This window comes from Mirounga angustirostris, unplaced genomic scaffold (genome assembly GCF_029215605.1).
Source record: "Mirounga angustirostris isolate CCGP_5_RB_7025 unplaced genomic scaffold, mMirAng1.0.hap1 SCAF_9, whole genome shotgun sequence".
NCBI lineage: Eukaryota > Metazoa > Chordata > Mammalia > Carnivora > Phocidae > Mirounga > Mirounga angustirostris.
Window position 1 is genome coordinate 108,950,474 of NW_026991717.1, and position 22,784 is coordinate 108,973,257.

The window sequence follows — 22,784 nt, forward strand, 5'->3', positions numbered from 1 at the left end:
GAGGAAAAAGTAACAGTGCTGCATTTCCCAAGGGGCTCTCCTCTGAGATGCTCAGAGTTTCACCAAGATGAGCCTGTTAATTCTCCTTTGCTGCACCTGGAAGGGAGGGAGAAGGCAGGCATGGCTTGAGCGCTGCCCCTGTGTCCTTACCTGCAAAATGAGAGGCTCCTGTAGATCAGCAGGGAGGTGACACCCCTCCCTCTGCGCAAGCTGAGACCTGCGGCAGGGTGCTGAGCTGGAGAGGGTCCTTGCTGGGCTCTCGACTGTTAGCGCAGTAGACGCACCAGTTTGCTGACCATCATCCATTTGCCAGATTACCCTTAAGGCCCTGAGCCTGGGTCGCTTACAGTCTAGGGCAGGGGATCTCAAACTAGTCACAGTCACACAGGTAGTGGTAGGGGTAATCCTGGGGTGCTGTAAGAGTATGCAGAAGGGGGCATCCAGGTTTGTTTTTGGGGTAGGTTTCTAGAAGGGGGCTGGCTTCTAATCTGAAACCTGAGGATTGGGTATAAGTGACGGGTTGGGGGGTGGTATGGCTTGGGATAGACAGGGTGGGGGCTGGGGTGCGCAGGGACTTGGGATTAATGTCCAGGCAGAGAGAACATTTGCAAAAGCCAGAGCCCAGGGCCCAGGGGTGCTCGCACAGCAGAGCCAGAAAAGCAGGGGGAAATTCAGGGTTACCAGAGTGATGGCACCTAGATCCTTCTTGTAGCTCTAGCCTGTGGTCTAGTAATTTCTGAGCCCTAGAACCAGGGGTGGAAGGCTTTGGGGCCGTGAAAGTGCGGGTGATGCTCTGGAACTTTGTTCTTGTGCAAACAGCAATGAAATATACATTCTGGAAAGTGGTGTTGGTGAGCTGTGGTCTGCTGGGGTTGGGGTAAAGTGTCCCTGTCCTTCCCAAGAGGCCTTAGCCCCTCCCAGACTTAACTGCTCCAGGTTGTTCCAGGTGGGTCTACCTGTGAACAGCACCACCTGCTCAGGGACTAAAGTCCACCTGAGGCTGCGTTTGCCTTACCTGGGAGCAGTTTCCTGTCTGCTGGGCTGCCTGACCTTGCTGTGCTAAAGGGAATTTAGAGAGACTCATCAGTGGCTCAGCCCTGGGGCATTTCCTATGCTCTGGGAGCTGGGGTGAGTCAGGGCCTATACCGGGTGCTGGGGGTTGGGGAGCCTTTGTCCTCTCTCCTCTGCCTCCCCTGTCAGTATCTAGAAGGCTTCACGTTCATGGTGCAGTGGCTGGTGCCCCCAGAAATGTCCTAATCCTGAGGAGCGTCTTACCCTCTGGCATGTGTGTCATCTTAGATCATAAGAGCAAGATCTTCAGCTGACCTTGCTGGTGACCCCAGCACAGGCCCCAGCAAGTGGGCACTTGGGAAGTGCTTTTTGACAATTGTTATTATCATCCCTGATTCGATGGTTTATGGAGCCCTTGCCCCATGCCAGGCACCGCGCTCAGACCTGTCGCTGCAGCAGGTCGCTGCATCCTCAAGGACACAGCCCTGGAGTAGGTTCTGAGAGGCTGGGTGCTTTGCCGGAGCCACGGGGCTGAGCTTGGGGTTCCATCTGAAGGCACCCCGACTGCTACTCTAGCGGAGCTGTCCTCTCTGCTCTCCTGGGGCTCGGGTTTCTGAGCCCTTTATTGTCTTGGATGCGGTCACCCTTTCCTCCTGGGAATGCCGGAGCTGTTGGGAGTCAGGAAGGGATGTTACTTGGGCATCCTTGTGCATACTTGTGGAGTCTGAGGGAAGGGACCTTCTTGACATTCAGAATTGTTGTGTTTAAAACTGTGGTGAGGGGCACCTGGGTGGCTCAGTCGTTAAGCGTCTGCCTTCGGCTCAGGTCATGATCCCAGGGTCCTGGGATCAAGCCCCGCATCGGGCTCCCCACTCTGCGGGAAGCCTGCTTCTCCCTCTCCCACTCCCCCTGCTTGTGTTCCCTCTCTCGCTGTGTCTCCCTCTGTCAAATAAATAAAAATAAAAAAATCTTTAAAAAAAACAACAAAAACGGTGGTGAAATACACAAACGTGCAATTTCCATTTTAACCCTTTTAGAGTGTATGGTGGTTCAGGGGCATACGTACACTCACATTGTTCCTCCTCCATCACCACCATCCATCCCCAGGACTTCTCTTCTCTTGCAAAATGGGAACTCTGTACCCATTAAATACTAACTCCCCATTCCCTCCTCCCCCAGCAGCCTTTTACTTTCTGTTTCTGTGAGGATTCTGAGATTTAGTTCTTTGTCCCCCCCACCCAGAACCTCCCCGGAGTGCCCTCGCCAGGCAGCGATGCCAGGATGCCCGTCTCTGCCTCCCTCCGCCAGGATGGTGGCCAGGAGCGGCCGGTGAGCCTGACCTCGACCACGTCCTCGTCGGGTTCCTCCCGTGACAGCCGCGGTGCCATGGAGGAGCCCAGTGGCCCCGAGGCTTCTGCCGAGAACGGGGCGGGCTCCCCGGGTAGTAGGAGGCGTCCCCCCAACGGCAGCAGCAGCTCCAGCGGCTGGCTGAGCGTGAGGGGGCCGCTGTCCCCGTTCGGCGGCCGGGCCCCGGCAGCCCCAGCGCACAAGCTCAGCTACCTGGGCCGAGTGGTGCGGGAGATCGTGGAGACGGAGCGGATGTACGTGCAGGACCTGCGCAGCATCGTGGAGGTGAGGCCCGCCGCCCGAGCGCTGCCTTGCTGAGGCCGCGGTGGGGCTGGCCTCTGGCTCCGGGTGGCCCAGCTCGCTGGTAAACCCACTGCCACCGCTGGAGGGAAAGTTCTCCCTGACAGCTTGTGTCAGAAGCAGACTGCTTCCCATGGAGCAGTGGGGAGGCCTCATGTCTCCTGCTCTGGGGGGAGCCTCAGGCTGCTCGTGCTGCCTCACTTTGGGCCAGCAGAACCTCCCGCAGACCCTCGGGGCGTGGGCATGGTTGGTGGGGAGGGGCAGGGAGCGCTGTGCTCACAGACACGGAACACAGTGGGGAAACTGGCCTGGATGTTGCCCGTCTGTGCCCAGATCCCGCTCTCCTGTTTCCTGGCTACGGGGACTCGGGCTCCTGCATAAGCCCCTGAGCCTCAGGTTCCTCCTCTGTGAGATGAAGAGCCCCCCCCCCCGCCCCCCACAGGACCAGTGCGACGTGCTTCATCCCGTGGGGCCCCCGGGCAGGTGGCTGGGTGGCTGCCACTGAGGATGCCTTCTGTTCGCGGCGGAGAGAGACGTATTTGTTTCCCGGGCCTCTAACAAATCACCACAAGCTGGGGGCTAAAATGCAGAAGTTTCTTCTATGTTGGTTTAGGAAGCCAGAAGTCAGAAATCAAGATATTGGCAGGATTGGGTCCTTCCGAAGGTCTGAGGGGGAGAATGCATTCCATGCCTCTCTCCCGGCTTCTGCCAGGTGGTTGCTGCTTGGATTTCCTTGGCCTGTAGATGTTCTGTCCTGACCTCTGCCTCCATCTTCCCATTGCCACCTTCTGTGTGTCACTCTGTGTCCTTTCCTCTTATAAGGACATCTGTCATGGGATTTAGGGCCCACCCTAAATCCACTATGCTGTTGTCCTGAGATCCTTGACTGATTACATCTGCAAAGACCCTATTTCCAAATTAGGTCACCTTCCAAGGTTCTGAATGGATGTTGATTTTGACCAGGGGGGATGGGGGGTGGGGTCAGGGGGGAGGAGAGCTCTCCAGCCCAGTACAGTAGGTGATGTCTGTGAAGTTACATTGTCATTGTAAATGTAGGACAGAACTGAGGTGTGGCTGGGGAAGTGGGGGAACAGGACTGCACCAGGAGGGGCTGGGTTCTGATGCCTCCCTCCACACAGGACTACCTCTTGAAGATCATTGACACGCCTGGGCTGCTGAAACCAGAACAAGTCAGTGCCCTCTTTGGGAACATAGAAAACATCTATGCACTGAACAGGTATGGAGTGGGCCTAACACACACCGTGTTCTGCCTGTGAGGCCCATCTCGGGGCCTAAGGAGGAGCCCTGGATGTCCTTAGTCTCTTGGGTTGTGATATGTGGGCCTGGGGCCTGATCGCCGAGGGTGGGTAATGGTGGTCCATCCCTGTTGAGCGGAATAGTTAGCTCCCTGTAGGAGAGAGGGGGATGTGGGACCACATGCCCTGGGGCTAATGTGCTAGATCGTTTGAGGCCATGTGCATGTTGGGTCTAGCCTGGGCCAGCACCCCCTCAGGGACCTGCTGGCCTCTGGCATGTAATGCTCTTCCCCCTGTACCTGTGTGGCCCCTCTGTCTCTCCCATCATCACTGCCCACGTGCACATCTCTTTATTTCTTCTTCACCTTCCCACGGACCCCATGGGAAGTCAGGTCTCCCTGGGGGTAATCTGACCCATTAGGAGAATGACAGGCCAGGCAGAATGTGATGGGGGAGGCTGAGCAAAGCCCGGTGAGGGGCTGCTTCAGGGCACAGGGGCTCCTCGAGGATCTGGTATGTTGCTGCCTGGGCCCACAGATTCCCCAGGGAAGGGACACTGGTTGGGAGGGGCAGTGCCTGAGGGGACAGCATCGGTAGTAGGAGGAACCTTACCCTGGGCCCTTTAACATGGGCCAGAGGGGCTTCCTGCTGGGCCAGCTGCAGAAGTCCGGGAGAACAGGCGCAGGGTGACTTGGGCTGGCTGGTGGTGGGGTCGGGAAAAGAGGTGCACAGGAGGAGGTGTCCGGGGAACGTTGTGTTTAGGGTTTCCCATAGTGCCCCATCTAAGTTCTGGGGGTACTGGGGCTCACCCTGTTTCTTTCCCTTTCGTGCATCCTTTTGAACTGGGGGCCTTTGGTTCCTTTGGGAGTCTCCTCTCTCTCTTCTCCCCCCTTTAATCTCTGCCTTTGTGTGTTTGACTCCTTCTGCCTGCAGAGGAGCTGTCTCCCCTCCCAAGGTGGGTACTGGTGTCCCCTGTCTCTCTCCTGCTTGCTGAGCATGTGGGTGTTCTTTGCTCCCCGTCTTTGCGGCAGTGCTGGGTACTTTCTGTGGTTGCTGGCCTGGGCGGGGCTCACTCAGGATGGACGCCCCGACTCTTTGGCATGACACCCGGGGCTCCCTGTGTATCTGGAGGCTGGGGAGGGGGCGTGTTGGTAGCTGTGGAGGCTGTGCACTGTCTGGGTTCTGATGACCACTCTCCCCTCCCTCAGCCAGCTACTCCGAGACCTGGACAGCTGCAATGGTGATCCCGTGGCTGTGGCCAGCTGCTTCGTGGAAAGGGTAAGAGGGGCTGCTGGGTCCTTGCCTCTTGTCCCGCCTTGCTGGGGGCTCCGAGGCACAGGCGTGCCCAGCTTAAGAGGATGTGTGAGTCCTGGAGGCCTCTGTCCAGGGGAAGTGCCCGGTGCCCTGTCTCATGGGAAGGGCATTCTGGGGTAGAGCCGGGGGCCACTAGGTGGATGGGATGTCCCAGACAGATGGGTCCAAAGATGGATCTGCAGGTGTTCAGGGAGAGGGGGGCCGAGTGTGCTCTGAGAGGGTCAGGGCCATGTCTTGGGTATACCCAAGTTTAGAGTCAAATGGGAGTCTCCCAGAAATCACCGTCTTTGTTTGGTCTCCTCTTAGAGTCAAGAGTTTGATATCTACACCCAGTATTGCAACAACTACCCCAAGTGAGTATTGGGGTGGAGGGGGAGACAGTTATTTTGTGGGCCTGGAGCACCCCACATCCCTATGTAGGCCTTCCCAGGTGGTGATGGCCCCTTCTCCCCCACCCCCAGCTCAGTGGCCGCCCTGACCGAGTGCATGCGGGACAAGCAACAGGCCAAGTTCTTTCGGGACCGGCAGGAGCTACTACAACACTCTCTGCCCTTGGGCTCTTACTTGCTGAAGCCCGTGCAGCGCATCCTCAAGTACCACCTGCTGCTCCAGGTAGCCCAGTGGTCTTCCTGAGGATGGCGGGGCCGGGGGAGGGGCAGGACTGAGTCTGGGCTGCCTACGCTCCTGTCTCCCACACAGGAAATTGCCAAACATTTTGATGAAGAAGAGGATGGCTTTGAGGTGGTGGAGGATGCCATTGACACCATGACCTGTGTGGCCTGGTACATCAATGACATGAAGAGGAGACACGAGCATGCGGTCCGGCTCCAGGTGCTCCAGGGCTGGTCGCTGGAGGGACAGGCCGGCTGGTGGGCAGGGTGCGGCCTCCTTGCTGGGGGGAGCCAAGGGTGGGTTTCCCTGCGGGGCAGGCTTCTCTGGGGGGGGCCTCGTGGCAGCGTGTATCTGATGGATGCGGGTGGTGGCTGTGTCTTTAGGAGTTTCTGGGGTTTCGTGTCGTCCCCAGAGGGTCACGAGTAGTCTGACTCTGGGGGTCGGGGCTTCTCTGCTGTAGGAGATTCAGTCGCTGCTCATCAACTGGAAGGGGCCGGACCTGACCATCTATGGGGAGCTTGTCCTGGAGGGCACGTTCCGCGTGCACCGTGTACGCAACGAGAGGACCTTCTTCCTCTTTGACAAAGCACTGCTCATCACCAAGAAGCGAGGCGATCACTTTGTCTACAAGGGCCACATCCCGGTAGCCAGGCTGCTGTCACGGCCTCTGCCCTCTTCCCCCCTTGCAGTGGGCCAGGCTCCATTCTTTTTTTTTAAAGTTTTGATTATTAATTAATTAATTAATTGATTATTTTTAAGATTTTGATTGACAGAGACACAGCGAGAGAGGGAACACAAGCAGGGGGAGTGGGAGAGGGAGAAGCAGGCTTCCCGCCGGGCAGGGAGCCCGATGTGGGGCTCGATCCCAGGACCCTGGGATCATGACCTGAGCCGAAGGCAGACGCTCAACGACTGAGCCACCCAGGCACCCCTAAAGATTTTACTTAAGTAATCTCTTCACCCAATGTGGAGCTCAAACTTACAGCCCTGAGATCAAGAGTCTCGGGCTCTAACGTCCGAGCCTAGCAGGCGCCCCCAGGCTCCATTTCTTGACCTCTTCGTAGGACCCGGGTTGGGGTGGATCCAGCTCCATCCTTCTGAGATTACTCTCCCTGTCTCCCCGGATGGTCTTGAGGGGCTGGGGCCCCAGGTCAGCCCCCCCACCCCACCCGTTCGCGTGCTTGACCACGCTCTCCCTCTGCCCCAGTGCTCCTCCCTGATGCTGATCGAAAGCACCAGAGACTCCCTGTGCTTCACCGTCACCCACTACAAGCACAGCAAGCAGCAGTACAATATTCAGGTGAGGGGCGGGCCGGGGTGCTCGGGCCGGGGACACAGCGCCGCCTCGAGCCGGGCCTCACGGTCTCCCTCTGCAAGGTAGCGATCCCTGCGGGCGTGTCTCGGTTTGTGTGGAGGAGTTCAGGTAACCTCACAGAGGCGCCCTGGCAGGGCAGAGGCACCGGACATGGCCCACGGCTGACGGGTCCTGGCCTGTGGTAATAACCCTGGCTTCCTCTCCCTTCGGTCCTTCCAGGCCAAAACAGCGGAGGAGAAACGGAGCTGGACTCACCACATCAAGAGGCTCATCCTGGAGAACCACCACACCACCATCCCCCAGAAGGTGAGTTCCCGGGGTGCCCCACCTGCCCCGTGACGGGGTGCAGGGAGAGGGTGTCCCTCAGCCAGCTCCAGGGGCCCACCAGGGCCTTACTGCTGGACGTCGGCTTCACTCGAAGCGGGGCTCAGTGCAGTAGGCGCTGTGGGCTTCGGCACAGCCCCACAGGGTGTGGGGTGTCCCAGTGCAGCAAGAGCAAGTCGGTGGGCCACGAGAGGCATGTGCGTAGCAACGTGGTAACTGGTGCGTTTCCTTCCCTTCCAGGCCAAGGAAGCCATCTTGGAAATGGACTCCTACTGTAAGTGTACTCTTTCTGCCTGTTTTCTCCCTAACTGGCCACATCTCTAGATCCTGGGGAAGCTCTGCCTGGTACTTCTATTCCAGGGAGCAGGGAGAATGGGGATGCTCCTTCTGTCAAGGGCTAGGGGTCTACTGCAGGACCCAGGGTGTGGTCCTGCTGGCAGGTGGGACCCCCACTGCCTAACATTTCTGGATGGAAGCTGGAAGAGGAGGGAGCTCTGGAGGCTTCTGGCCCCTGGAGCTGGGGCAGGCAGCAGAGGTGGGGTCGGGGATGGTCAGAGTCCAGGCCCAGGCTGACTGTCAGTCTCGTGGGCAGATCCCAGTCGGTACCGCTGCAGCCCAGAGCGCCTGAAGAAGGCTTGGTCCTCCCAGGACGAGGTGTCCACGCATGCGCGCCAGGGGCGCCGGCAGTCTGGTAAGCGCAGGGCTGTGTGGGCAGAGGCTTCCTTACAGGGCTCTTGACCAGGACGGGGACTGTCTGCAGCAGCGTTTGGGGCTGGCTCTCCCCTCCCCGGACATCCCGGGAAAGGGCAGGGGGAGGGTCGCCGGGCACATGTGGCGCGTCCTGTCCCTGGGCTTCTGCTACCCTCCCAGGCACCTCCGTTCGGGCCCTTCTTGCCCACCAGGGCTGGGCAGCCCGCCTTTTCCAGGGCCCTGAGGATGCTTGTTCACTCAGGCCTCCGTGCTCCTTCTTAGCTTTCCTGGGACCAAAGCCTTGCTCCTTTGCCTCTCAGAATCCTGGGACTCCGCCAGGAGCAGCGCTCAGACGTCATGGGCGATCCCCAGCCCAGTTCTGGAGCAGGACAGAGGCAGGACGTGGGGAAAACGAGTTAGACATCAAGTGGCACCAAAACCAGACGGGAAATATTTACTTTGGGTCTCAGGAAGAAGTTCCATTTTCCTCTGCTGGATTTTCTTCCATGACTGGGCTTGCTACTATGTACTTGGATTTATTGGAATGAGTCGTCTGTTGAAAAAGAGAAAACCTTGCTTTTATTCTCAGCTCTGGGGGTGATAAGGGTGTGTGTTTTCTACGTCTGTTCGTCTGCTTGTGCTCTGCTCTTGAGTCCAAGGCCCGGGGACAGATTTAGCTTCAGCTGGGCACCTGCCAAACATAGACGAGGTGAGAGTTGGAGTGAGAAGTGTCTCAGAGACCCCTGGAGAGAAGATTTGGGAGTGACTGGCCCACTGTCCTGGTGTGGATCTCCTGGGTGCACTGGGCTTTGGCCATGACCCATGGGTCCCCCGAACGACTCTGGGGATTGACATGTGGGCTTTGGTCTTCTGGAAGATGGAGCCAAGTGGTCTCTGGAAAGCTTTTGTGATTTTGTTTGGTTTGGTATTATGCCCAATGGACCTTGAACCCTAGGCAAATTTGTGATAGTTGCAAACGTTTTATGACACCCTACGTGAAAAGCCCCCAGTTGGGGGGGTGTTGCTTCATAAGTTTCTGGCCCTCGTTGTTTTCCCTTCTCCTATGATGCTCTTCCTGTCCTTCTAGCATTCCCCTTTAACCTGCCATAGCTTTGAATTGGAAGCTTCTGGCTCATGGGAGAGCTGGTGGTGGTGATAGGAACCGCAGTACTGCCTGTCGTGACGTCAGCGCCCGCACTGTGGCTATTGGGGCACGTGGGCAGTGAGTCATTTTAGAGCTCAGTTTCCACAGAACCGAGATTTCCGCCTGTGAACCCTGATGGAGTCGGCTTCCGTTTGCTTGTTTTTGTCCTTGAGTTCTAACCGTTATGAAACAAACATCTCTCTAAAACATGCTTCATCCCTTGAGCCTCTTAAAGTAGAGGATGCCGACCACTGTTGAACTTTGCCTTTTCTGGTGTAGGTGCGACAGCATCCGTTGGGCGTGTGCGCTGCTTGGGGCTGGGGGTCGCCACGGCGGCTGCGCACCCGAGGTGTGGAGTCCACCCTTAACCCGGAAGCGTTGGTTCTTGTCTGTCGCAGAGTCCTCGCCTGGAGTGGCTCTTCTCCCTGCTTCTGTTGTTTGAAATCAGTCGAATGAACTTGTGACAAGTGTGGGTAAAAGACAGGCCAGCAAGCGGCGCCTGGCCGGCTCTGTCGGTGGAGTGTGCGACTCTTGATCTCGGGGTCGTGCGTTCGAGCCCCATGTTGGGTGTAGAGATGACTTAAAAAAAAGATGTAAAAAAAAAAAAAAGGCCAGCAAGTTGCTGAGAGGGAGATGGGGCTCCACGCAAGCTTGGAGTCTCTGCCTCCAGGCCTCCTTTTCCCAGAGAGCTGAGATGGGCAGAGAGGATGCTCTAGATGAGGGAGGCGCTGCTGTCACCACTTGTCACTTGTTAAATATTCTTTTTTTTTTCTTTTTATTTATTTATTTTTTTTTAAAGATTTTATTTATTTATTTGAGAGAGAGAGAATGAGAGAGAGCACATGAGAGGGGGGAGGGTCAGAGGGAGAAGCAGACTCCCCGCCAAGCAGGGAGCCCGATGCGGGACTCGATCCAGGGACTCCAGGATCATGACCTGAGCCGAAGGCAGTCGCTTAACCAACTGAGCCACCCAGGCGCCCCACTTGTTAAATATTCTTGATTGCAAGTGTTAAGATGAAAGAATAGAGCATTCTCTAAAAACACTCGGATTCACAGCGTACTTCGGTTGTGCAGATCGGGTGCACGCACACACGCATGTCGGTAGAAGAAACTTCTGCAGTGTGACTCCCTGCTAGAATTCCCTTCCGCCTCCGAGTTTATAGCGGGCTCCCCGGTTAACACCAGCTGGGCAAGAACACTGTAGGCTAAGGTCAAGACTCTGTGGAGAGGTCCCCGGACACGTGACGTCTTATCCCTGCCTGCCTCTCTCAGGTCTGCTCCCAGAAAGGCTGGGATACAAGGTGGTGACACCATCAGCCTAATGGGTGTGTTTTGTATCCTGTTCCCAGAGCCTGGTCAGTCCTCGTTCATCCGGGCCACACTCCCCAGCAGGCAGCGAGGCTTCATGGAGTCAGGCCTTAACGGCCGTAGGAAATCGGGTTCGACCTCTGCTTTCCAGCCGGGGTGCTGCAAGGGGGCTTGGCCTCGGGTGTAGCTAATGCGCTCATGTGCTTATTGCAGGGAGGGTGGGGCTGGAGGTAGAGCTGAGCTTCTCCGGAGATGTGGCGAGTTGGTCTGAAGGAGGCAGCCTGGGACTAGAGCCCCAGAACCGAGGGCCCTGGGCTGGGTGCACTAATGCAGGGATTGTGGGCCGCGCTGTTCCTGGGAGGGGGGGTGTGCTGGCAGGCACAGCAGAGGTCTCCGGTGCTGGGTGGGGGTGGCCCGGGCGCTGCCTGCCTGTGGTGTAGGTAGGAGGGCAGCCTCCCTCAGGCCCTAGGGCTGAGGGGGGCCAGGCTGGAGTGGACTTGGAGCTGGTGGTGGCGGTGGCGCTGTGAGCATGGGACCAGGGCCAGACACAGCTGTTTCCAGGCCCGCACTGACTGTCCCTTCGCTTTCCTTCTCAGAGCCAACCAGACACCTGCTCAGGCAACTCAGTGAGAAAGGTGAGTGTGAGCGTGGCCAGCCCTTCCTGGCAAGCTCTAGGGGAGGGGCAGGGAGGTGACACAGGTAACCCTCTGGGTGTTGAGGACAGAGGGGACCCTGCCTCTCCTCCTCCCTGGAGGTGGGCCTCCCCCCTTGCTGTGTGGCGAGGGGGCTGAGCTCTCCCTCCTACACACTCCTAGTACCCTGTCCTCGGGTAACAGCCACAGTAAGGGGCACAGACCTGTGCTGCCCTGTGTCCCCCGGGGCCTCTGCTCTGTCAGTCATTCCTTTGAAAGCCCTGGAGACTGGGCACAGGTTCTGGGAATAAGAGCCCCAGTGAAGCCTTCCCTGGGGGGCTCCTGGTCTCTGTAAAGAGGTTCTTTCTCCTGCTTACCGATCTCTTTTCCCCTCCCCGCCGCCTGTGTGCTGGGACCTGGCCGTGGTGGGTGCAGCCAGTGCCGCAGAAATGAAGGTAAGGCCAGTGGGCAGAGAGGACTGGCCTGACAGAGGGGGGTGGGACTGCCAGGTCAGTGCCCTGGCCCCCTCGGCTCTCGTCGTCTTCGTGCATTTGACAAAGACTTTTCAGGCCCCTACTGTGTGCTCGGCTGTCACAGAGTCACAGAGATGAATAAGCCATGGCCCCCTGGGGATCCCTCCTTACCCTTTTCCTGGAATGGTACCCTGGGGGTGGCCCAGCCTGGATCTTCTCCATTTTCTCTCTCTGGGGCAGGCAGGCCTCTCTGGGTCTTGAGTTCCTGAGCAGGCACCAGCCCCAGCTTTCCCAGGTCCCAGCTTCCCACCTTGAGGACGCCCACCTCGGTCCTCCCTGGGCCCTGGTGGAGACCAGGGCTTGGGTGTTTAGGCGCGGCTTTCTCTGTGTAAAGCCTCCGTACCCCAAGCCACTGGCAGGAGGAGGGGGCTTGCCCAGAGCCTGGTCACGAGGGGATCTTGTGCTCTGAACAGCATGCAGGCAGTGCCGGCGCTCTCCTGGACTTCGGGCGGCCTCCCCGCGCTCAGGGCCTGCAGCCGGAGGCCGAAGGGGCTGCCCAGGAGGAGGAGGAGGAGGAGGAGGAGGAGGAGGTGGTGGTGGTGGAGGAGGAGGAGGCCTTTCAGGTGTCTCTGGAGGACTTGGCAGGGCATGAAGGCAGCGAGAAGGGGGCCAGACTGGAACCCCCAGGCTCGGAGGAGGAGGAGGAGGAGGAGGAGGAGAGCCTGGCAGTGGCGGAGCAGGTAGCCGACTTCGCCAGCTCCCTGCTGGCCGCCCTCCACTGCTGGCACTATCGGGCCAACGCTTTACTTTTCTCCCGGGGCGCTATGGTGAGGTGTCTCTTTGATCTCCCCACCTCCTTGCATGTTCCCTGGCGAGTGCATGCCCATCCGGGAGTTCTCTCCCCTGCCCTCCCACCCCTCTGTCCTGTTCCCTCACTCCTGTCATCAGCACCTAACCCCTTGCCCGCTGTCACGCCCTGGTGAGCCCTTGGCATGTGCTGTTCCAGTACTGGGCATGAACTAGTGTCCTACCCAGTGAGCGTGACTAACGGGGTGGGGGTGGTGGGGAAGGGGGAGAAGCCAGTGGGGCTGGAAGGGGCCAGCGGGTTGGGCTTTTCGGAGGCTGCACACCCGGCAGGGATTTCTGTGTCCCCAGACCTGGCGGTCCAGGCTCAGGTCTCAGGCTGGCTCTCAATACAGCCCAGCCCCCTTGGGGCTCAGAAGGTTCGCCCATGTTGGGCTGCAGAAGGGATGAGCTCCCAGTTGTCCCAGGAGCTGACGATGGCCCTCTGCTTGCTGCAGGAGAAGGGGCACAGGGAGTCTGAAGGCCCCAAGAGCCGCAGAAGGTCCAGCGGCCGGTCTCCGACGAGCGCCGAGAAGCGCGTGAGCTTCGAGTCCACCTCCTCTTCCCTGCCAGAGGTGAGTGGCCGGCGGGCAGAAGGGGCCAGAGCACAGGTCTGTGGGTGCTGCTGCTGGCGTGGGCTCTCCTCTTGGGCCCTTGGGGACACAGGGGTCCCCACTCCCCTCTCTGGACTCTCGGCCCTTTAGGAAGCCTGTGTGGCCTCTGGGCCTACGGTGGGGTAAGCAGGTAGCCCCTGCCTATGAATTAGAGAAAGAAACCCCTTTTTGACAAGATGCAGTCTCTTATCAAGGGCCGTATTCGCAGAAGCGACCAGATTTTAGGTCCCTTCAGCCAGGCCTCCTCGTCTAGGCCCTGCCCCTGCCAGCTGGCCAGATATTGGACTCACGACTGTGCCCCCCTGGGTACTGACATCTACTGGGCACTTCCTACACGTCCGATGTTTTATTTCTTCCTTCTATTCCCTGCAACAGTTCAGGCAGGAAGAGGCTCAGAGAAGCTGAGTGACGTGCCTGGTGTCGGGCAGCTTCTGAGGGGCATAACTGAGATCAGATCACAGTCTGTGACTTAGAAGCCCACATTCCACTTCCTGTCACCCCACGCTGTCTGTGGGTGGAACCGATACCTTTGTTTTCCTAAAGTTACCAGAAAAAGTGTATGAGGCCTTGACCCCAGGGCAGACCTCACCACCCGGGCGGGTCTGAGGACCCTGACACTGGATAGGAGTCTAGGGTGGTGCTGTTCCATGATAACAGGAAGCAAGCCACATGGATAACTTTACATTTTCTAGCAGCCGTGTAAACAAATTATTTAATTATTGAATGTTAACTATACTTTCAACATGTAATCAATGGAAAAAGCTATTAATGACATTTTATACTCTGTACGACGTTTTTGCAGTCTGCTGTGTATTTTACCCTTCCGGCTGTTCTCAGTTTGGACTAGCCACGTTGCAGGTTCTCAGAAGCCCCTTGTGGCTCGGCACAGTGCGGTGCAGGCCGCCACCATGGGTCCTGCGTTGCAGACTCTGGACTAGAACAGTTGGGATCGGGTCTGGTTCCTCAGAATGGAGAGTGTTGCTCTTCTTCCTAAAGCCCCTCTGGGAAGCTGCCTGTACTGGCTGGTTTCGTGGTTCAAATGACCTTCAAGGTGGTCAGGACGAGGTTCTTACATTGGCTTCCTTCCTTACCTGTCTCCTGGGCATAGGCAGCGTCGTGCCTAGGGCCAGAGGCTGGCTGGTAGGAGCCAAATCCCTGTCTTCACCCGCTCTGACGGGACTCTATCATGTGGTCCTATTGCCCTCTGGAGCCTCATTCACACAGGAGGTCGTGGCCACTCGGGGTAGTTGGGTTTGAACCCAGAAAAACCCCCATGTGGTCTCTAGGGCTTTAGAAAGCTGCCTCTCCATCAGGCATACCCTGTGTTGTGTGCTCCCACCTTGTCCCTGTAGCTCCCAGGCAGGCTGTCACTGAGAGGTGCCACCACTCTACCCCATCTGCGTTCCTAGAATTTTCCTTGGGTTTTACAACCCAAGGCCACTAGCTGCATGATGACTGAGGGACATCACCACGTTCCTCTCCGTAAGGGCCTGTCGCTCCCACTTTGGAGTTGTGCTCATTCTCATTGCCTTTGGTCCTAAACTGCATAACCTCTCCCTGGGCTTTGAGCAGGTCATGCTGTCCCCTTCTCCTTTGGGTCTCACGAGGGAGGCTTTTGGCTCATAGGAGCTCTGTTATCCCAGGTTGAACCAGACCCTGAGCCTGAGATGGAGCAGGAAGTATTTGCTGCCATGGAAGTTCCCAGCACTGAGGAGGTGCCCTCAGACACACAGTCTCCAGAAGTCCGGGAAGCACAGCTTGATGCCCACCAGGAGCTGCTGGGGCTGGACTCCCCGGGTGACATGGTGGACTTTGTGGGGGCCGAGAGCACTGAGGACCTTAAGGCTCTGAGCAGTGAGGAGGAGGAGGAGGACATGGGGGCCACCCAGGAGACCGAGCGCCTCCTGCCGCCCTCTGTGCTGGACCAGGCCAGCATCATCGCTGAGCGCTTCGTCAGCAGCTTCTCCCGGCGGAGCAGCCTGGCGCTGGAGGACAGCAAGGCCAGCGGCTTTGGGACCCCGAGGCTGATGAGCCGAAGCAGCAGTGTGCTCAGCCTCGAGGGCAGCGAGAAGGGCTCGACCTGGCATGGCAGCACCACGGACGCCCTCAGCTCGCAGCCGCCCCCAGAGATGGACAGCACTGCGGGAGTGGCTGCAGAGCGTGGCCCTTCGGTCAATGGGACGGAGCCCCCGAGTCCGGGCTGCCCAGCAGAGCCCGACAGGTCTTCCTGCAAGAAGAAGGAGTCGACCCTCTCCACCCGAGACCGGCTGTTGCTGGACAAAATCAAGAGCTACTATGAAAACGCAGAGCACCATGACGCGGGCTTTAGCATCCGGCGCCGGGAGAGCCTCTCCTATATCCCCAAGGGGCTGGTGAGAAACTCTGTCTCCAGATTCAACAGCCTTCCCAGGCCGGACCCAGAGCCCCTGGCTCCGCTGGGGCACAAGAGGCAGGTGGGCTCCCGGCCGCCTTCGTGGGCTCTGTTTGACCTCCCAGGACCCGGCCAGGCGAGTGCTGGGGAGCCAGCTCCTATCACAGATGCTGAGTTCCGGCCGTCTTCAGAAATTGTAAAGATCTGGGAGGGAATGGAGTCTCCCGGGGAGAGCTCTCTGCAGGGGCCCGGCCAAGGCCAGGCCAATGGTTTTGACCTGCACGAGCCGCTCTTCATCCTGGAGGAGCACGAGCTGGGGGCCATCACTGAGGAGTCGGCCACCGCCTCCCCTGAGAGCGCCTCCCCCACGGAGCGGCCCAGCCCAGCCCACCTGGCCCGGGAGCTGAAGGAGCTGGTGAAGGAGCTGAGCAGCGGTGTCCAGGGGGAGCTGGTGACTCCGCTGCACCCCCGCATCGTCCAGCTCTCCCACGTGATGGACGGCCACATGAGCGAGCGGGTCAAGAACAAGGTCTACCAGCTGGCCCGCCAGTACAGCCTCCGGATCAAGAGCAAATCTGTGACAGCCAGGCCGCCTCTCCAGTGGGGAAAGGCAGCTCCCACTATTCCCTGCCTGCAGGAGGAGGCCGGGGCGCTCTCAGGCGGCAAAGGTACAACTACATGGGTGGGGAGTGGGCCCTTCCCACAAGTCTGGGGTGGAAGAGCCTTTTAGGAGCAGGTCGGCTCCTGGGGGAAAGTGACCCCTGTAGAACCATGACCAAAGAGAGGGCTGGACTCCACACAGAAGTGGTGTGAGCCCTGGCGGTTAGTCTAACGCCCAAGGCCAAGTGTGTGGCCCTGGTTGAGCCTCCTCACTGCCCTCCCCAAGCCCTTCCTGTGGAGCAGAGACCTTGGGAGGAAACGTGGCCATGGGCCCTCTCTTCCAGGAGACTGGAGGCTCTCGTCTTTTCCTTAGACTCCTGACTCTGTTCACTGCCTTTTCTTCTTTTTCTCATTGCTTTTTTTTTTTTTTTTTAAGATTTTATTATCTGACAGATAGCGGGAGGGGCAGAAGCAGGCTCCCCACTGAGCAAGGAGCCTGACGTGGGGCTCGATCCCAGGACCCCAGGATCATGACCTGAGCCGAAGGCAGACGCTTAACCGACTGAGCCACCCAGGCGCCCCTCCACCCATTGCCCTTTGATAACGGGGCTGGGGTTGGTGAATGTGATTTCTCTCCCCTCACAACCAAAACGCCAGCAAGCAGCCTTGGCTGGAGCGTGAGCAGAAGGCAGGGCAGAGTCCTCACTTGCCCTCTCCCCTCCCGCCCAGCCATTCAGTCCACTTACTGTCTCTTCACAGGCAAGAGGAAGCCAGTGCTGTCCCTCCTCAGCTCTGAGCAGACGGTGGCCCAGGAGCACAGCCCGCCCAAGCCCGGCTCTCCTCGGCATTTCTCCTTCAGCCCCACTGCTGCCAGCCCGAGGACCACCTCGCCTGGGGTCCGGCCCTCCTCCCGAAGCCCCCTCAGCCCCTTCGACACTGAGACCTTCAACTGGCCTGACGTCCGAGAGCTCTGCTCCAAGTACGCCTCCCACGACGAGCCATCGCAGGCTGGGGGCAGCCGGCCCCGTGGGCGGCCCGTCAGCCGCAGCTGCTCGGTGCCCGAGAACATGGTGGAGCCCCCTCTGGCGGGCAGGGTGGGCCGCTGCTGCAGCGTGGGCGCCAGGAGGGGCCAGGCGGGCCCAGAGGCCGTTCGGGCCCAGCCTCCCGGCAGGGTGCCCCACAGCAGGCCGGTCGGAGACGAGACCCTGTATGTCACCGCAGACCTCACCCTGGACAACAACCGGCGGGTGATTGTCATGGAGAGGGGGCCCGTGCCCTGCCCCACTGCGGGGCTGGAGGAGCGCAATGGGCGGGGACCCAGCTCACCAGCAGCCACGGTGGGACAGGGCCTGGATTTCCAGGAGTCTGGAATTTCCAGGAGTCCAGAGTATTGGCCAAAGGAAGAGGGTCCCAGGGACCTAGCGGACCCAGGCCAGCCGGGCCGAGTGAGAAACCTGAGGGAGAAATTCCAGGCCTTGAACTCTATAGGTTGACTCTGAGTCCTGGGAGAGGGAGGAGCTGTGCGGCAGGGCGGGGACGCAGAGGAACCTTGGCGTGCTTGCCCACAAGCCTGGGCTCCCCCTGCTCACATGAGCCCCTGAAAGAATGCTCTGGTGTGCTCAGCAAGTGTCTTCACCTGCTGGGAATGCCCCGGCGCTCCCCGGGGCTCATGGCAACCTTCATAGGCCCAGCTGAGCCCTTCTCCCCACTGAGGCCGGTGTGGCCACTTCCCATATATATAGTTCTTCCCTAGTAAGAAGCTGAATATTTAAGCTCTCCTCTTCCAGGGAGAGCAAGCCGTGCTCAGGCCTCTGGTGTTGGGCTGTCCACCGCCAGGCTGAGGAGCCCACCCAGAGGAGACGTGGAAGTGGCCTGGGGAGGCTTTGCTCTTTAATTGTGCCTTTTTAGGATCCAGGCAGGAACAAGGCCCATAATTTATTGCTTTCCATCCTGTGGTATCTTTGTATGTGCACGTGTTTGTGAGTGTGTGTTCTTCTGTTGTTGATTCCTCTCCCATGAAGAATGTAACGGACTCGGTTCAGGTACTTTTGTAGGTTGTCTTGCTGACCCTGTGGTTGTCGCTAATGTATATACATTTCATTATTTGCCAATGGTGCAATATCCGCTGCTCACCAACCGACCTGTGTGTGGCTCCTCACTGGGCCTTGCGGGGTGGGGAGAGCTGGCCGAGGCGGGCCGTGGGGGTGGTTGCTTCCACATACCCTCGGGCGTCATCCGTGCTCACGAAGCATAAGGCACCAGGGTGCTTGCCACGTGCAGGAGGGAACCTGTTCTCCATCCACCCCGGCCTGGCATCCTATGCTGGTGGGGGAGCTGGTGGGGGGAACGACGCTGTGCCAGCCTCGAGCTCTTATCCTCAAGGACCAGAGTTGGGCTAAAAAAGGTGAGGAAAATGAATGGAACATTTTTCTAATGGGCAGAAATTTCCAATGTCTGGTGCCTTTTCTCTCCTCTAGTTCCCAGGAGACATTGTAGGAGGCAAGGATTCTAAACTTGGAGCCTAGACATGTCTTGAGGTGGCTTGCAGCGTCGTGTGAGGAGAGCAAATGCATTTTTTCTGGGATGGAGCCTCAGTTTTCATCCCATTCTCAAAGTGTCTTTTCTCAAAAGGGCTGGGAGCGCCTGCCTATTTCTGATTGGGCTTTCTGCCCCTTCTCTGTGGTGGACCAGCCTTGTTTGGCCCTGTTCCTCCAGGCAGGTGTTCCCACAGGTCTGCTGGGTCCGGGCTCTGCGAGCTTCTGATCTTGGAGGATGCACTCAACCTGAAGGCAGTTGTACAGAGTCTAACGAGGTCAGGGGAGGAGTGCAGGCCAGGGGAGGCCTCTCCTAGACAGAAGCAGACAGGGCAGAGCTACCCGCTGTCCTCAGTGTTCTGTGGCCACTTCCACTATTGCTCCTACCAGGATAGTTGGCTGCTACCAGGCTTGGGGTATAATGCTCAGGAGCCATGAATGTATTGGAGCGAGAGTGAGGACACCCAGGTTCTGGTCCCAGCTCTTCCATTAATTAGCTGGGTCACCTGAACTCTTTTTTTCCTCATCTGCAACTTGAAAAAAATAGATGATGCACTGCTTCTCAAACTCCCTGACTCAGACTTTTCGGGGCGGGTAGGGCCTGGGAAGTTGTAGTGAGCACTTTCCCCTGGTGATCCTTAACCTGCTAGGTCTGCCTGGGAGCCTTGAACCAGCTCACTGGTTCTCACTCGATACCACTAAGAGTCAGCGGAGCCTTTTGAAAAATGGTGATGCCGGTTTCATCCACCTGGACCAAAAGAAATTGCCCCCCCCTCCCGGAGGTGAATCTCAGGCATGGCACTTCCAGTGATTCTGACGTCCAGTGAAGGCCAAGATCTCTGTCCAGAGCTCTGTGGGGAAGGGCTTGCCGCAGACCCTCAAGATGTTTGAATGCGTGAATGAGCAAGCTTCACTCAGGCTCTCAGGCAAGGCACACAGCTGGGTATGGGCGTAAGACTCTCCAGGGACAAACGAGAGACTGGCTCTCCCTCTGTCTCCATGGTGGTCCCTCCCTGCCTTTGCTCATTCAACTACCCCTCCTTGCTCCAATTCATGGGGAAACAAAACTAGTCAAATAAGTAAATGAGAGAAAGATGGAGCATTGTCGATTTATTAGAAAAACTAGTAAATGGGTTTTCTCTGGTGGTGGAAGCACATTTGAGCAGGTGGAGGACAAGGCCCAGCTGGCCCCAGGGCCAGTGCCAGATTGTGCAATCTGTGCCCAACAGGGTTGCAGTCTTGTGGAGCTGCCTCCTCCCTTGTGTCCTCCCTGAGCTTGCTTGTCCAAGCGATGAGGCCCTACAGTCCTCTGGGTCCTTGCCCCCTCCCACTAACGGGAGGGGAGAGAGATCCAGGACCAACCTTGGGGACCCTAGTTGCCCTCCGATAGGAAAGAGAAGTGGTGTGGTGGGGATGCTGAGCCTTCCACAAGCTTCCTGTTACGGGTGCTGGTTGTGGGGGCCGGGGGGAAGCCTGAGGACCTTCCATACCCCCGCCCCCCCAGCCAATCAGTTGAGGCCAGGGGATGAAGGGGATGGAGAGAGGGAAGGAGGACCACCTGACCATGCCCAGAAGGAGCTTCCTCTAAGCTGTTCTGGGGAGGAAGCCTGTTACGCTGGTGTGGACTGGAGCTGTGTCAACCTAGTTTGGGAATACTGTTAAAAGATTGCAAAGTAGAAAACGTAAGGAGGGGAAGACCCTTGCCAGAGCGCCAGGAGCATAGCCCCGTGTGGCTGGGCTCGTGTAGCTTCAGTGCTGTTGGTGAAGGTCTTGGGGCCCGTATGATGTGGGCGGGATGCCTGGGGCACTGGCAATAGCTGGTGGGTCACATGCAGCTGGCTGCCATTGCCCAGTCTGGGGGACCTGGGGTGGTGAACTCCTACCTCTTCCTTTGCGGGGGGCCCTTTCATTCTTTGGACTATGGAGTTCCTTGCTGGAAATTTCTCACCTCGGTTGCTATTTTGGCACACATAGAATGGAGAGGGGGGCCCCTTGTCTCCCTAAAGACTGGTCCGGGGGGAAGAGTTGAGGAAGATTCTTGCCACTATCTGCTCTTCAGGAAGGAGCGTGCTATTTGCCTTGGAGCAGGACATGCCCTCAGATGCACCAGAGGCCTTCTTCGTTGCCAGGTGAGTGTGGTCACCTCACTGCCTCCTGCTTTGGTTTCCCCAGATGGAGAAAGAGGCTGGTGAATGGTATATACTAGCTTCCCTGTAGATGCAAAGAGGGATGTAGGATTAGATGCACAGAGGCCAAGTGAAGATCCTGGCTACAAAGTGGGCCCGCCCAATCTGGGGATGTCAGGCGCCGTTGGAGAACTGGCCTCCTGCTGTTCCTGTCTGAAGTTAGCTACGCCTTGACAGGGTGGTATTGATCTCTGAGCTGTGCCTGCCTGCACTAGGGGCTCCCGGGAAGGCCTGAGAACTCTGGATGCCTACCCCTGTGGCTGCTACCTGAACCTCCGCCCCTTCCAGAGGAAGCATCACGGTGTGTCTGAGGCTCCTCACAGGGAAGGTGATGGAACAGCAGCTGTAGGCCCCAGGGACTTTTATGGTCTCTTCAGGCGGAAACACCTGCTGCCCCCAGTTTGACCCCTCTTTTGGACCTAAACCCAGCTAAGATGGAGGCCGGAGCTGTATTGCTTTCAGAGTGGTGGGGGAGATCTTTGTTGGGATGAGTGCCCTCTTTCCTCCAGAAGTCGGACCTTACCAGCATGGGGAAGGCTATCCCTGGGGAAATAGTGTGCAGGGCTCCTTTTAGCTGTGCTTGGGGATGGAGGTGTTAGATGTTTGGTGGCCTTTGCACCCATGTAACTTCCCCAAGACCAGGACCTTCAGGAGAAGCTGAGCAAGGGGTGCCGTATCTTCATGGCCCAGGCCCCCGCATTTGTCCCAGTTGTCCAGAGGTGGTGTGACATGGGTGGTAGTACCCAGGTGTGGTTCCGTTTGCCACCCTAGAGGGCTAGGTCATGAACTTGGCTGTCTGTCCAGCCAGTACCCTCAGGTGGTAGCAGCTACAGACAGGACACATGGGGCCTTTGGCGTTGGGATGCTTTACTGCAGAAGCTGGGGTAGCCATCTTCTATCTGGGGAACTGTACTATCCCTAAGGGACCCGGAGTCTGAGTTGGGGAGGCTCCCAGGGTGGAGAGGCAGAGCCTTGGGCAGTGTCAAGGTCTGTCTGCCTCCTTCACCTCTGAGCCCTATGCTGTTCTGTTGTTTTAAGAGGACCCGCTTGAGAGCTTTTACCTCCCTTTTACCACCTGTGGTGGTAGCAGAGGGCACCGGAGGCAGCAGGAGGCCCTTGCATTGAGGACCCACCAACCTTGGGAGGTGCCTCCCCCCACTTTTTTTTTTTTTTTTTTTTGGTGCGAGGAAGAGCGGGGAAGGGATGTGGTGGCCCCTGAGGTGAGTCCTAGTTCTGAGGAAGCCCCATGGGGAAGAGGCCCCTTGTGTCCCCGGGGTCCCCAGCAGCCCTTTGGCCAGGGCTAGAGCCCTAGGCGCCTACCTGAAGCTCCTTCCTCATGCCCCTAAGGGGCAGGTCAGGCATTTCCAGTGTCCTCTTCCCTTTCCCTGGCCATGACCAAATGGGAGGTAGCCCCAAGCAAGACCTGCTTTGGGAAGGGGGCAGCATCTGAGGAACCTCTTCTGCTCCAGTTTTGTGGGGTTTGGGGGCTGGAGGGCCCTCAGTCGGGAGGAGAGGCAGGTGGGAGAGGAGGGTGGGTGCCTGGGACACCGTTTCCTGCCCCAGGGGCCCCTGGGCTGCACTGGGCGGAGGCGGGCATCAGCCGGCAGGCGGAGCAGGCAGGTGCAGGCAGCGGGGTGGGGGGACGGGCGTCGGGCTGCGGGCAGGACCGGGCCCGGGCGCCCCGCCAGTCCCTACACGGCCCAGTCCTGCCGACGGGGCGCCAGAGAGGCTACTTCTTTTTGGGGAAGAAGCTGAATCTCTTCTCCTTGTCTTTCTTGCCAAGGCTGGCGTCGGGGCCGGTGCTGGAGGGCAGGGGCAAGCTCTGTGCCTTGATGCGGATGCTCTGGGATTCGTTGATGGCGGTGCTCACGCCCTGCAGCCAGGACAGCATCTCCTCCTGCAGGGCGGGA

At 58.4% G+C, this 22,784-nt stretch overlaps 2 protein-coding genes across 8 annotated transcripts in view; one reads left to right on the forward strand and one right to left on the reverse strand.

The window, feature by feature from the left end:
- Positions 1-18,292, forward strand: part of PLEKHG3 (pleckstrin homology and RhoGEF domain containing G3) — a 42,020-nt gene extending 23,728 nt beyond the window's left edge. Inside the window, exons 2-19 of one of the 6 annotated variants that reach the window (XM_045901038.3) lie at positions 2,254-2,643; positions 3,798-3,895; positions 5,123-5,192; positions 5,535-5,581; positions 5,690-5,840; positions 5,928-6,059; positions 6,301-6,483; positions 7,048-7,140; positions 7,375-7,461; positions 7,720-7,753; positions 8,072-8,170; positions 10,663-10,752; positions 11,218-11,256; positions 11,689-11,708; positions 12,200-12,553; positions 13,028-13,144; positions 14,827-16,222; positions 16,914-18,292. In XM_045901038.3, the coding sequence (XP_045756994.1) occupies positions 2,293-2,643; positions 3,798-3,895; positions 5,123-5,192; positions 5,535-5,581; positions 5,690-5,840; positions 5,928-6,059; positions 6,301-6,483; positions 7,048-7,140; positions 7,375-7,461; positions 7,720-7,753; positions 8,072-8,170; positions 10,663-10,752; positions 11,218-11,256; positions 11,689-11,708; positions 12,200-12,553; positions 13,028-13,144; positions 14,827-16,222; positions 16,914-17,647 (4,095 nt within the window). In that variant the 5' untranslated portion in view covers positions 2,254-2,292 and the 3' untranslated portion in view covers positions 17,648-18,292. The remainder of the gene's footprint in view (positions 1-2,253; positions 2,644-3,797; positions 3,896-5,122; positions 5,193-5,534; positions 5,582-5,689; positions 5,841-5,927; positions 6,060-6,300; positions 6,484-7,047; positions 7,141-7,374; positions 7,462-7,719; positions 7,754-8,071; positions 8,171-10,662; positions 10,753-11,217; positions 11,257-11,688; positions 11,709-12,199; positions 12,554-13,027; positions 13,145-14,826; positions 16,223-16,913) is intronic. The other 5 variants (XM_045901039.3, XM_064571170.1, XM_045901041.3 and 2 more) reach the window with 5 other exon arrangements.
- A 2,292-nt stretch (positions 18,293-20,584) lies between these two features.
- Positions 20,585-22,784, reverse strand: part of SPTB (spectrin beta, erythrocytic) — a 123,058-nt gene continuing 120,858 nt past the window's right edge. The window contains exons 36-37 of one of the 2 annotated variants that reach the window (XM_045901036.3): positions 22,195-22,297; positions 20,585-20,899 (exon numbers count right to left, since the gene is read on the reverse strand). In XM_045901036.3, the coding sequence (XP_045756992.1) occupies positions 22,229-22,297 (69 nt within the window). In that variant the 3' untranslated portion in view covers positions 20,585-20,899; positions 22,195-22,228. Of the gene's footprint in view, positions 20,900-22,194; positions 22,298-22,363; positions 22,772-22,784 lie in introns of those variants that run through there. The other variant, XM_045901035.3, reaches the window with a different exon arrangement.